This window comes from Durio zibethinus, chromosome 19 (genome assembly GCF_047325235.1).
Source record: "Durio zibethinus cultivar Kanyao isolate XHJ-2024 chromosome 19, ASM4732523v1, whole genome shotgun sequence".
NCBI classification, from domain to species: domain Eukaryota; kingdom Viridiplantae; phylum Streptophyta; class Magnoliopsida; order Malvales; family Malvaceae; genus Durio; species Durio zibethinus.
The window spans coordinates 23,682,647-23,697,045 of record NC_143180.1 but is presented as its reverse complement, the minus strand read 5'-3'; the positions used below and the strand labels follow the sequence as shown (position 1 = coordinate 23,697,045).

The 14,399-nt window shown below is 27.9% G+C and overlaps 1 protein-coding gene and 2 pseudogenes across 3 annotated transcripts; 2 read left to right on the top strand and 1 right to left on the bottom strand.

The window, feature by feature from the left end:
• The first annotated feature begins 318 nt into the window (after positions 1-318).
• Positions 319-4,850, top strand: LOC111309980 (large ribosomal subunit protein uL30z-like; annotated as a pseudogene). Its single transcript, XR_016330475.1, has 5 exons — positions 319-837; positions 2,260-2,357; positions 2,446-2,583; positions 4,287-4,389; positions 4,489-4,850. The product of XR_016330475.1 is annotated as a large ribosomal subunit protein uL30z-like (transcript).
• Positions 4,851-5,125: 275 nt separating this feature from the next.
• Positions 5,126-6,543, bottom strand: LOC111309981 (two-component response regulator ORR9-like). The gene is made up of 3 exons (XM_022909031.2): positions 6,151-6,543; positions 5,710-5,980; positions 5,126-5,599 (listed from the first exon to the last, which is right to left on the bottom strand). The coding sequence occupies exons 1-3, from the start codon at positions 6,251-6,253 to the stop codon at positions 5,407-5,409; spliced, it is 567 nt and encodes a 188-aa protein (XP_022764766.2). The 5' UTR covers positions 6,254-6,543; the 3' UTR covers positions 5,126-5,406.
• Positions 6,544-12,277: 5,734 nt separating this feature from the next.
• On the top strand, positions 12,278-13,218 carry LOC111309648 (aquaporin SIP1-1 pseudogene; annotated as a pseudogene). The gene has a single exon (XR_016330216.1). The product of XR_016330216.1 is annotated as an aquaporin SIP1-1 pseudogene (transcript).
• The last annotated feature ends 1,181 nt before the right edge of the window (positions 13,219-14,399 follow it).

Below are 14,399 nucleotides of genomic sequence, written 5' to 3'. Positions count from 1 at the left end.
ATTTGTTTGGGACGTGGGTAGGGGTTTCGCTGCACTCTCTGGTCAACTTGTTGACTTCATTTTAAAGTCAAGTCACCAATCCTATTTCGCCACGTCATTAACTTTTCACATAATCTTCAAATTTATTAGATTACCATAATTGTTAATATACCATAATTAAATTAAATCTATTATTATTATTATTATTATTATTATTATTATTTAAATCTATTTAAAACTAGTTAAAAATTAAAATATTTTTGTTTTTTAAAATTAAATTAAAATATATATGATAAAATTACATCGCAAAATTAGAATATGTAACCCAAAATAATTAGAATAGAAAATTATTCCATAAAAGATAAAAAATCGTTTATAATTTTCTTTAATTTTAGTGTTTATTTATTTCATTTTAATTTTTTATACAATTAATTAATAAATTTTAATAATAGGTTTGCCTTGCCAATTGCCACCTAATTTTTTTCCATTCCATCTCTGCTATCCTCTGCCGCGTCACCGCCACCGTTGCTGCTTAGCTGCGCCACCATTTTCCAACGCCTTTTGATGGTTAAACTTCATTATTTTTCCTTTTATTGCTGATTGTTTCCCCTTAAATTTAGTAAATTTCTTTTTTTTTTTTAATTCTATGAAGCAGAAAGATAATGGCAGAAGAGGAGGGACAGCCATTGCCGTATGTGTCAGGGATAGTATTGAAGAAAGGAAAATAAACGATGAGTTGGCGATTAGGAGGAGGACCCAGTTGGAGTTGGGTAAATATGGGGCAAGAAAAGCAAGAAGCAATCTGATGTTTCTGATATAAAAAAACCCGAGCAGTTCATAAAAGAGTTCAGAGACAAGGTAATTAATTATTCCTATATTTAGTTTACCAATTAAATTCAAGAATTTCTGAAATGGGATTTTACTATTGGTTCAATGCAATTTTGTTTTGAAAATTCTACTTTCCTTTTTTTGCTGTGTTATAGTTTCCTCTAGGCCATGTTGGATGCATTGGATGATGGATAGGATACGATCATAATCATCTTATATTATGTTTGGTTTGTATCTAAAGAAAGGGATAGGATTATAAGGAGTATTAATTATCCTCTTGGTATAAGATGATTCACTCCTCGCACCCAAAGTAGAAAGAATTATTTTTAATTGAGCTTACATGTCCTATTATACGCTTATAAATTATATTAATAATTCAAATTGTATAAATTTTGATGAAGAATAATTTTGACCAATAAATAAATTATCCTATCATAATCTTTGCACACATCATAGGATGACATTATTTAATATAATCATATTCATAATATTATCTTATCATATTCTATCATAATCTTGTATATTGAACATGACTTTGGGGTGTTTATGGTGCATTAGATTATGACAGGATAGGATAAGATGATATTATGATTAGCATTAGATTAAATAATGTTATGCTACCTTAGGTCTGATGAATGCAAAGATTAAGATAAGATAATTTATTTATTGGTCAAAATTATCCTTTCTCAAAGTTTATGCAATTTAAATTATTGATGTAATATTTAAGAGAATAATAGGATAAGTAAGTTCAATCCCGTGGATTAAAAATAATCCTCTCCACTTTGAAAGAATTGAATCATCCTATGTCAAGAAGATGATTAATCCTCCTTACAATCCTATCCCTTTCTCTAGATACAAATCAAACATAGTATAGGATGATTGTCATCCTATCCTATCCATCATCCTATGATTCAAACATGACCTTATGGTATTATATTGTAACTAGGGTATGATTAGGGGTATAAATGAATGAAACTAGTTTTGAATACTCAAATTCGACTTATTCATAGTCATGGTGGAGTCCAAGCACAAGACTTCAAATAGCTAGAGGTACTAGTTGAGTTGAGTTTTGAGTATTTTTAATACTTGGCTCAAGCAACTCAAGAGCCTAATGAAGTTTATGAATTATTTTTTTTAACATATAACCTACATGTATAAATATGATTTAGTATTTATTGACATTTTTTCAAATTCTATTTGTGTTTGAAGATTGAACGAAAGCTTGAGTCAAGTTTCAAATTCATTATTTGAGTAAAAGTAATTGAGCCTAATTAAGTCTTTGTAGCTTGATTATGTTTTTGAGCTGACCTTGAGGACAAAAAATAAAAGCTTAACTGAGCTTGAGCTTAGCATTGTATCAGTTCAGCTCAATGCATTTACACCCCTAGTTGTTGTGTGTACCACTTCAAAAAGAAAATAAGATTATGCTAAAACTATTTTTTGGGGGTTTAGGAATTGGACCAGATCAGAATGATACAGAGGGCAAAGAGACCTAAATCAATGATACCAAAACCGAGATCAAAGTTGCTTTTCATTATCCATATACACGGGTAAGTGACCTTTTTTGCACTGATCTTATTCAGTATCTTTGCTTCCCAAAGTTTTCTAGCTCTGATCTTTTTAGTTTTATTTTTTCAGCTAAAATGACATGCATCCAAGAACTAGGAAGATCTTATAGAATCTAAGATTGAGGAAACTTTTCAGTGGTGTCTTTGTGAAGGCAACCAAGGGTGTAATAGAAATGCTGCAGAAGGTGGAGCCGTATGTCACATATGGGTATGAAAACAACCTTTGTTCGTTTGGAATTCTAACTTTTTCTGGTAAATGTAAAATGCTGAATCTAATGAGGTCAAAACACATATAAATTGTAAGCGGTTACTCTATGTGTATTGACATTTTCTTCCTCTACTGTATGCGTATCATTGTTTTATGAGTGCTTAGTTTAATTACCTACATCTTCATATCCTTTTTTCTGGTCATTACTCTGAATTGCATGCCTAAATGTACATTGAATCACGTGCAAGAAGGTTTTGCACGCACCTTGGTGGTCAACATACATCTCCTTTCTTATTTCTGTGAAGCAAGCTATGAAACTTGCCATGGCAAATGGTTCTAGTCATCTTACTAGCTAGAATCTGAAGTGATTTGCTATTTGCCTTTCTTGTAATTGATTTGCTATTGGTCTTTTCTTAATGGAATCAACCACTGCTTTCTGTGAACTTCTGATCAAGAAAATGCTGTATACATTAGACCTTTTTCTCATCAATTACTGGCCTCTTGATGTGAGCCTTAATCGTGTGTTTAATAATTCAGAAACTCTTCTTTTGAGGTTGGCTTGTCTAATTCATGGTGGAGTGGGAGCATTTAGCTTGGATAATTACTGCCTAGGAGTAGCCTATGCAGAGCCCACACAGAGCCTAATAATGCACACTGACTGAGAAAAAAAAGCTTCATGAGATTTTCTTTGTATAGGATGCTTGGGAGGAATTTGCTACCTGTTGTAAAACTTAACATCCATCTGTCCCTTAAGAAGAAAAAAAAAATAGAGGACTCATTGTATAATTCTGAACTAATCAAGGCTCTATTCTTATGCAGAAATCCTTTTGTCATTAGCTTCTAAAGTGTGCAGAAATATCTAGGGCATATGTAATCATTGCTTGTGCCAGACAAATTTGTCAGATTATCCTCCATAATTTGCATAGTTCACGCAAATGATCTTGAATATATTTGGCATTTGTATTTTTGCAACGTTAAAATAATAAAAAAGCCCTTAAACTTTACCATTTTGCTTAGATAAGCCCTTATACTTTTATTACATCCAAATAAACCCTTAAGTTTTAATTTGTACCCAAATAAGCTTTTAACCTTTAATTTATATCCAAATAAGCCCCTAACATTTATTAACATTTATTTTGTATCTAAATAAGCCTTTAATATAAATCAATCATTTGTTCGGAATAAGAACTTATTTAGGTAAAGTATAGGGGCTTATTAAGAAAAGTGAAATAATTTAGGGGCTTTTTAGTATTTTAGCCTTTTTGCATTATGGGCAGTTACATGGTTTACTTTAGAGAATTTTTAATGGTTTTATAATGGTTGTAGGCATGTGTCCAAATCCTTCATTAACTATAACGTTAGGCTACAGAAAAGAATTATGTTGCAAAGGGGGCCATAGCTTGGGGATAAAGGAAGGAGTTGCAAGTGCTAGAATTCGAAACTCCAAACTTGCTGAATGTTAGCTCTTAAGAATGGTTGTATGAACCAACTGCGCTGAGCTTTGGGCTCTAGGTTCACTTATAAGGGATATGCTAGTTTTCCAATGGCTTGCACTTCCAGGTTCAGTTTTTTTTGTGGCCAATCAGATTCAGTTCGAGTGCTTAATTCTTTTATTTTTGTTTCTTATTTCTTTTATTTTGTTTCTTTAACTTGCAGTTACCCCTAAGATCATTGATTTACAGTGCTAAGATTGTCTTATGCAGATATCCTAATCTTAAGAACGTGAAGGAGCTGATTTACAAGAATGGCCATGCAAGGATTGACAAGAAAGAAATTCCTCTGACAGATAATAATATCATTGAACAGGTATCATAGTCATCTTACCCTAGTTGCAGGAAGATGTCCCCCATTTAACTTTGTCCAAAGGTCCATAATGCTAGCAACTAAAAGTTGTTTCTTTATCAGACATGTGGAAAATATGGCATCATATGCGTAGAAGATATTAGACACAAAATTGCAAATGTTGGTCCACATTTCAAGGAGATTATTCATTTTATGGGACCCCTTATGCTCAGCAAGCCGGAAGATGGATTAATCCAAGGGAAGAAACAGCCATACAAAAATGGAGGAGACGCTAGTAATGGTGAGGATAAAATCAATGACCTAATCTGCAAGATGAATTAGCTTGAATATCATAGTTCCTTCATATAAGAAAATTTGTATGTTTAGCTTTCAATGACATGTATGGAATGTAATTCAGTTTTGAATTGGCAATCAAATTTTGCTTTGCTTTATCATTATAATCTATGCTAATTCACCATTTCTTATTCGTTGAGAAAGTTTCCTATGAATCTTCTTGTTTTAATTATTTTAACCCTCTATTGATGCATGGTTTTGCAATTTACAGAGCATAGGAGTGTTTCGTTACTGAGAAAATGAATGAAATGTTGGTTTAGATCATTGATCAAGGACAAAAGATAGAATTCTGGTTCAGGCCTCTGGTAAGAATCTGTTACAAGTTTTTAACCAGAGATATGATAGAAGCATATCCTTCAGACAAACATGATTTAGTTTGAATATAAATCGGGTATGAACTGATGAAGATTATAACATTTCTGGAACTGAAATAGAAAAATCTGACACAGATCTCAAGAGGAACATATTCTGTTGATCAACCAACAACAAAATTTAGTTATATTTTTCCTTCTGGTAATTTACAGTGGAACCCTAGATTCCATAATTCTAAACATGACAAGTAGCTTTCTCTTTTTCTTTCAAATGAAACCAAAATCCCATACAATGATTTTGTATAATCAAGAAAATTCTCCCGAGAAAATAATTCCTACTAATCTCATAAATCGGAAATATTAATTGATTTGCTGATCAGACCACTTCTAATTCATTGTATCTTGTTCTTGTTCTATCAGGAGAGTGAATTTCTTCCATTCCCTTCCTCTTATTAACATTTGGTTGCATTTCTTTTGATCTTCCTTTCATAAGATGAGGCCTCAGCTTGTTCACATCTGATAATTGAACTGGCTTTAGAAAAAACTCTTCAGCTCCATCTTCCAAGCATCTGATTGAATAATCAAAACCAATTAATGTCAGCTTGATAATCAACATGGAAAGCAATTACTTGAATCTGAACTGTTATTAAAAATTTTTTCATGGAAAATGTTTTCTAACCTGTTAATTCTTGATGGGATATTCTCTGATGACATGATAACAACTGGTATGTCTTTGAAAGATGAAGATTCCTTGATTTTTCTTAGGAGATCATAGCCTGTCATTCCTGGCATACAATAATCTGTGATGATCAAATTGACTGCCACTTGTTGATGATGTTGATCATCATCTGGAGCAACAGATACTGGATTTGAATTTCTCTGTTCATCTTCATCGCTATTATTCAATCCAAGAAACTCCAAAGCCTTGCTTCCAGAATCCACTGCAGTAACTGTAAACACAATCACAACAATGAAAAAAAAAAACATCAATCTAGGGTCTGTTCTCAACCAAAAAGAAAAATAACTGTTCTATAATTTAGACTGAACTCAGTTCCGTGATCATAGAACCTTAAATATCAAATATGGAAAGAAAAAAAAAGAAAAGAAAAGAATAGTTAACCATGATAAGAAGAAGTCTTGAGAAGCCTTTCAATGAGTTTTCTATCAATGAGGCTGTCATCAACAGCAAGAACATGAAACTGATACTCAGAAGCCACTCCCATGATTGTTAAAGATGTGATTTCAACACCCAGAAAAGAAGAAGAAGATGGGAATCTTGGGAATGGAAGAAGGGATGGAGGAGAAGAAGGGATGGAGGAAAAGAAGACATGGGGAGGTGAGTTTTAAAAGGATGGCCATGGGGAAGAAGATGCAAATCCCATGGAAAATCTGACAGTTTGGAAAGCAAGATCCGGCAGATTTCATCCAGAATCTGACGGATCTTCTAGGTTGATTTTTGAATTGGACAACAAGCAAAGATGGTGGTGTGTTTTCCATTTTTAACAGTGTATTAGACTTTTCTCTCAATCATGATATTCTCTTTGACTCTTTGATCACTGCTCAAAGCACAGGCAAACGCTACAGTTTCAGACTTTTCCCATGCACGTGTGTTAATCAAATATATAAATTTTTATAGCCTTTAATTTGTCAATTTAAAAAAAATGATTTCTTTTTAATTCATGGGGTAATTAAATATATAAAAATACATGACTTGACCTTCACAATCACATCCTATTACTAAACTAATATGAGATTTTGAAGATTCCAGCATGAGATTTCAAATAATTTTTAAAGAAATGAGAAATCTTAGCAATGTACATACATTTTGACTTGTTTAAAAAAAAAAAAATTAAAAGAGTTGAATTCATCTCTATTGATCGCATAATCTTCATTGCATAAAAGACAATCAAACATTTTATATATAATTCTAATTTTAATTCATATTTTTTATTAATTTAATTAAGTTTTTTTTTTTTTGACAAAGATGGGTAGGAGACCTACTAATATGTGTAACTCTTTAACAAGAGATGAAACTCATAAATAGTGATTATTTGTGAAATAATTTTATATATAGATTGGATAATGGGAAAGTAATTTAGAGGAAAATGAGATGAAAATGCAATCAAAATAAATAATAGTGTAAAAAAATAAATTTTTAATTACTCAAATGTTATAACTAAAAAGTAAAACCACTTATGATCAATTATATTTCAGTACTCAAATTTTCTAAATAAATAATCAAAAGAAAAAGAATTATTTTTTTATATATTTATATTTCGATCGGTTTTTTTTTATCTAAATGTATTTTAAGACATTCTTGTCTCACTTAATCATGAGTAAAGTTTTTTTTTTTCATATCAAAGCTTAAGAATATAAAAAAATGATTATAAATATTATGATTTGAATCTTAAATCTGTTAGATATTTTTTAAAAATAATTATATGAATCAAATAAAATTAAAATCTAAATTCGAGCAAAGGTATTTTAATAAATAATAACCAAAATAAAAACTTTTACAAACAATTTTTTCTAATTAAGAAAAGGGGAAGAAAGTTACTTCCATATAAAAGGAGTATATCATTTATAATTTTTTTATTGTAATATTATAATTATTCAATTATAATAAAAAATTATATCGGGATCTACTATTTATAAATATAAGATTCACATAAAATTTTAAAAAATTTACACATTTTAATAAATTTACACATTTTAAATTTTTATTGATTAATTATATTACAATTATTGTAGGTAAAATGCTTCCCATATAAATCAAATTTCAGTCAATGCAATGAAAATACACAAATTGAAGATAAAGATATAATTAAAAATACATTTTTTTTAAGTTTTACATTACACAAATTAATCTTTACTTATATATATTTGTGTTTATAATATATATATATATATATATATTTGATGGTGCATTTTCTCATGGTATGTTTGTTGTCAAGAGAGCATTTGTGGGACCTTTTTACTGAAATTTGGTAGGAAATTCCAATTTTAAATTATTTGGTTTCCACTACTTCATGTCTTCAAGCTTCATCATCAACAAATTTTGCTCTTTGTCAATCATGATTTTGTTTTTCCTTTTTTTTTTTTCCAAATTGAAAAGTATTATGCTATGTTTTGTTGGAAAAAAAATTAAAACAAAAGTAAAATTTTAGGAAATTATTAAAATGTAAAAGAATAAATAAAACAATGGGTTTATATATTTTTTTAGTGTCTAATTAAAAAAGTGAATACTGATTTTTTTTTTTTTGTAATTTTAGTAAAATCATATTTTTGGTTAGTCAAAATTTGTGGTTTCTTATTTCCTCCAAATTTTCCATCAAAATTTCTATTCATTAAATTTTTTTATTATAATTATGTAAAAATCTTTACTGGGAAGAGCAAATATATATATATATATATATATATATTTATATATTGAGTATGCATGCACACAATATAATTAGAATAAAATCTTCTAAATATCAATTATTAGGTCCTAATCTCAAAATTGTATTAGATATTTATGTAAGTTAAATTCATTTTTTATTCAAAATATTATCATAGAATTAATAATGAATATCTTAAAAAAAAAAAAAAAGGTGATCTGCCTCTCCTACAATGATTTTCTTGCCCTTTTCAAAGAAGAAAAAAAATCAAACACATGTTTTCGGCAAAAACAAACAAAAGATTTGAAATTAAAGAATTTTATCAATCAACTTTTTTTTTTTTGTAAAATTTACATTTGGAGGTGATGAGTTTAAAACAATTTATGAACGTAATATTTTTTTAATCAAATAAATATAAAAGTAAAATTTCCAATTTTTAAAAAATTATTATTCATGCTCTGCTTCTTTGATTAATATAATAATATATTAATTTACTTTGAACTTGTAGTTTGATTATCGTGAAACAGTAAAAAAATTTATAATTTAAAACATAATTCGATAATATAATATAAATACGATATGAATAAAAAACATAAAAATCATAAGATTTAAAATTTTAAATATAATTATATATAAATTTAATAATATTAAATATATATTTCATATTTTTATGCTATATAAATTTTAATACATAATTTTTATATAAATTATTAAATTATTAAATATAGATCCATAAAAAAATAAAAAAAGTGTCGGTGACTTTGGATTTGGACCCACCAAATCCCCTGAGGAATAAGGTGATATCTGGTGCCAAACTTTCCCAAGGCCAATAATATTTGCAAACACGAGTACTTGAATTTTGAGACCTTGGGTCATAATTTTGGCTTTAAAAATTAAAGACGGTCCAAATGTTTGACACGTTCCCATTTTCATCTTCTTAATATTATATATATTATTCAAATTACTATTACTAATACATATAAAATTCCCACTTCTTTTCAACCCTTTTTTAATATATTTTAATTTGATAATCTTCCATTTTCTCTTGATTTTATCTAAAGCCTAATCCACCTTATTTATAATAAGACATAAAATCTTGGTTTTGGGAGAGGAAATAGACCAAGTTGGTAATTAAAAATAATAATAATATTAATAGTGGTGGTCCAATCTCATTACGATCATTGTCATTTTAGACAAAGAAAAATACTGAGATTAACTTGAGATTATAATATTAATGATATATAAGCATAAGGTTTCCAAAATCAAAGCAAACAAGAAATTTGTATGGTTGTGGACAAAGTATTAAGAAAAATTAAATTAATAATTAAATATCTAAAAAAGAAACATCAAATGTTAAAATAGGTAGCTTGAGATATATTTAAGGACGAACAGTATGTCTAAGCCTTAAGGCTTGTTAGAAATTCGAGAGTACTTAGACATGAATATTAAGACTCTTAAGTGGGGTTGGGCTTAAATTGAAGGTTTACATGCACTAATTTCATCCAAATATCAAATTAAATTGATAAAGTTATTTTTAGCTTTTATTTTGTTAATTATTTATTTCTTTCTTAGTAAATATTTATATATTTTTTATTTTTTTATTAAAAAAAATTTAAATCTAGTCAGGTTTTGATAAATTTGAAGTTTCTTCTAGATGAAAATATAATTGTTTCTTTTAAAATAGATCGATTTGGACAATAAATGAGACTCATATTTTGAGTCAAGTCAAATTTAAACAAATTTAAATTTTATTAATATTTTATCTAAATTCAATTCAGTCCAATTTATGACTAGGTCTAAGCTTGATTATAGAATTTTCTAATTCAAAATTTTAAAATTTTATGAAATTAGATTTTGACATTGAATTGTACTAAAGTGATAATTAAATTTTTGAAGGAAAAAGACTATATGAACTTATTTAATACATTTATTTTACACATTCACATAAAAATTTTATTCTAAAAATTTATTATAATCTATAAAAATTTTATTTTTTTTTACTTAAGTTTCTAAAATAAAACTTAAAAATAGGTGAGTGCATTATTTGAGTACAATATGTTAATGCGTGTAGCATTATCTAATTTAAAATTTTTCTTTGGTTTTACATATATTCCAAAACTAAAAAAAAATTAACAAGTGGATGATTGGTAACATAGTTAGAATCGTCGAGCTTTTCCAAGCACAAACATTCATGATATACATGGTACCGGTAGATTATTATCAGATGTATCACATGGCATGTGACCTTTCCTTTTGATTTCTCCAATCCAAATTTGAAGAGCTGCCATTATCTTTACCCTGTCCCCATATCCGAACTGACAAACCCCATCGGGACAGACACCTAAGCATCTCTATATATCTATCCATGTGCATGTGAGGACAGTTTTTATTTATTTGTTTTTTTATTTTGGATTGAGTAAAAGGAAATTCAAACTCAAAAAAAATATATATATATATATAAAAATTATCGACAGATTTATTAATTTTATCCATTGAATGAATGGATGCTTAAAGAAAATTTTTTTTCAATTTTTTTTATTTTTAAAAATTTAAGGATACCGTAGTTGAAGAGCAACGGTGAGGATAAGTGACGGAGGATAGCAAAGATTAAATGGAAAAAAAAATTAGGTGACAAGGCAAACTTATTATTAAAATTTACATATATTTATTATTGGGGATGAAGAGCAATGACGGATCCAAAATTTTTTTTATTCACTTATAATATATATATATATAATTATCGATAAATTTATTAATTATATCGATCGAACGAGTGTTTAAGGGAAATTTTTTTTAAAATTTTCTTATTTTTTAATTTCTATGGGTGTCTTGGAATTTTTTTACAAATTTTATTATTTTCCAACATCTTCTCATAAAAGGTTGATCTGTCAATGATGAAGGGATTTGAATCCAACCTAGTCGAAGAGGAAAGCATGTACCAATAATTGAGTCCAATATTGAGTGTTGAGTTTGGTTCTTTGAAATGACATATATAGGAATTTATAATTGAAGTAATATTAGATATATTTTTAAAATTATCGTAATTATTTAATATTTATGGTGATAAGTTCATCAAAGTAATGTTATCACTAATAAATTTATATTATTATGTTTGATGTAATATTATAACATTATATTTAGTATTTTATAGAAAAAATCATTAAACATAAAACATCCAAAACAATCTTATGATTAATAATAAGATTATTTAAAAGAAAGCAACAATTTCATTTTTATTGAATTACAAATTTTATAAAATAAGAATTTATAAAATTTACATATTATTAAGAGCTTATAAAATTTTTATAAAATTTATAGTTATTAATATAACTAGATCTAATAATTTATGAATTTATATTATGTTTGTTTTGTATCAAAAATAAAAAATTATCATATTACAATTTATATCAATATGTCCAATACAATATATATATTTTTTAAATTTATATATGATTTTTAACAAAATATTAAACTATATCACTTTCATATTATTTTAAATATCGTTTTTGTTTTGTGTGGTCAACATATTATGTTCAAAATTATTAAATTTAGATATTAAATAATTTTTTATTTTAAATAAAAAATTATAATTTAAAATAAAAAATATTACAAATATTAAAATTTAAACTCATATTTATTAAATATAATATTTAAAAATTATTATATAAATTAATTGAGATAAATGCATTCAAATTTGCTTTTCTTTCAATATATAATTATTAGTTCTTAAAACAATATATACATATATATATATAATTTACTACTAGTAATTTGTTAGGTAAGATGAATGAATAGTAGTACTTTGTTAGGTAAGATGAACGTGGTATCACTACCACCACCCACAAGAACAGGTAAGTTAATGGTACCTCGGTGTTGTTTGTTTTCGGACAAGTTGAAATGCTTTTTTGACAAAGCATCAGAAAAGAAAAAAGAAAGAAGGGAAGGGGCAAAAAAAGCCAAACCAAAGGAGAGCCTGTAGTCTGATTCTGAGACTCTTCCAGGCCAACCAGAGGGAAAACACTGCTAAAGATGGGAGTGATAAAGGCAGCCATAGGAGATGCCCTGTTAACATCGATGTGGGTATTTAGCATGCCATTTCTAAAGATTTTCACAGGCAAAATAGCAACTTTCCTTGGTGTTCAAACGCTGCCTTTGGCTGCTCTTTTCATTACCACAAACTTGGTCAGTACTATGGTGTTTATCTTCAGCTTGATTGGCGATGCTTTTGGTGGCGCCAGCTGGAATCCCACGGCTTCTCTCACTTTCTACGCCGCTGGTCTCAAGAAAGACTCGTCTCTCCTTTCCATGGCTGTACGTTTCCCTGCTCAGGCTGCTGGTGGAGTAGCTGGTGTCAAGGCAATTTTGGGAGTGATTCCAGGGGAATACAGGAAAACCCTAAAAGGACCTTCCCTGAGAGTGGATTTACATACTGGGTTTTTAGCTGAAGGGTTGCTGACATTCGGGCTCTGTCTTGCTCTCCTTGTGATTTTGTTCAAGGGTCCTAAAAACCCTTTGCTTAAGCTTTGGTTAATGGCTGCATCAACTGTTGGATTGGTTAGAACAGGCTTTAAGTACACTGGACCTTCCCTGAATCCTGCCAATGCTTTTGGATGGGCATATGTCAACAATTGGCACAACTCTTGGGAGCTTTATTATGTTTATTGGATTGGTCCTTTGATTGGAGCAACTTTGGCTGCTTGGGTTTTCAGATTCTTGCTTTCTCCACCACCACCAACCAAGGAGAAAAAAGCATGATTTAGATGTAACTTGTTCACAATTTATAATAAAATATTTTCATTTTTCTTGCATTTAGCTTTTTGCTGATCTTGGGATGATCTTGTTGTTAATCTGATTCATATATCCAATTAAAATTAAAAAAATCCAGAATTTTTTTCCCATCTATTTGGATTTTTGATAAGGTGAAGTTGTTCCTTTTTTTTTTCCCCTTAACTTTTTAATATAAAAAATACTTCCATTAATCATTTAATCACTGCCGACGAAATTGATTCTGAAGCCTCAATTATTTAATAATTTTATGTGGTTCAAATTTATGGTGTACCTTTCCTGGAAAACATCGGTACTCCTACCTAATAATAGAGATGGGACTTTCTCAATTTCATGATATTTTTCACTGGTCCACATATCGATTAGACCATGGAATTTGTATTTTCTTGGCTGCCAACGTAGCCTTATTGGCCAAACCTGGAATTTTAATTTGGCCTAACTAGCTCACACCTGTAAATTTATCGATTCGAATATTAATATTGAATAAAATATTAAATTTTATATATTTATATTATATTCTATATAAAAATTATGAATTATAATTTATATTAATATAAAAACATAAAAAATATATTTTTTATTTTATTAAATTTACATCTAATTATTATTAAATTTTTAAATTATATTATTTTTATATTTTATATTAATTTTATATTCATAATGTCATATCATATTTTAAATTTTCAAATGAGTCCGTAGTTACGTTGGAAATCAACTTAATTAAATGTATTTCCCAAATTGCAAGTTGTTTTTTTAATGATTGTAAAATTATATAATACATTGTTGGTAGAGATTAGAAAGCCAACAAATTAATTTAATAAAACCAAGACACATAATAATTTTTTATCTGCACGTTTATAAATAATAATTCTAATTGATTGTGCCTGAACATTTTTTTATTTGAAAATTATTAAAGATGAAACTCTAATTATTAAAATTAAAATTTTATATTTTATCAATAAATCATGTAATTAATAAGCGCATGAGAGTTCAAATTACCTTTTTTTTAATATAATAATAAAAAAAATCTCTGCTAATTTTTTTAAATAATAATAAAAAAATTTTGATTGATTTTATCATATTTTATTACAAATAAAGATTTTAAATTAAGAGTGTAATCAATCGAATTTGAGTCGATATAATATTAAATTCGAATTTGACTCAAAATTTAAAACTTAAAATTCGACTTGAATTCGATCAAGTT

Excerpts from the sequence above, each read along its gene's own strand:
- LOC111309981 (XM_022909031.2), bottom strand. The coding sequence starts at position 6,253 with ATGGGAGTGGCTTCTGAGTATCAGTTTCATGTTCTTGCTGTTGATGAC. Across the intron at positions 5,981-6,150 it reads CAAGACTTCTTCTTATCATG|TTACTGCAGTGGATTCTGGA; the intron begins GTTAACTATTCT and ends TTGTGTTTACAG. Across the intron at positions 5,600-5,709 it reads ATCCCATCAAGAATTAACAG|ATGCTTGGAAGATGGAGCTG; the intron begins GTTAGAAAACAT and ends TTATTCAATCAG.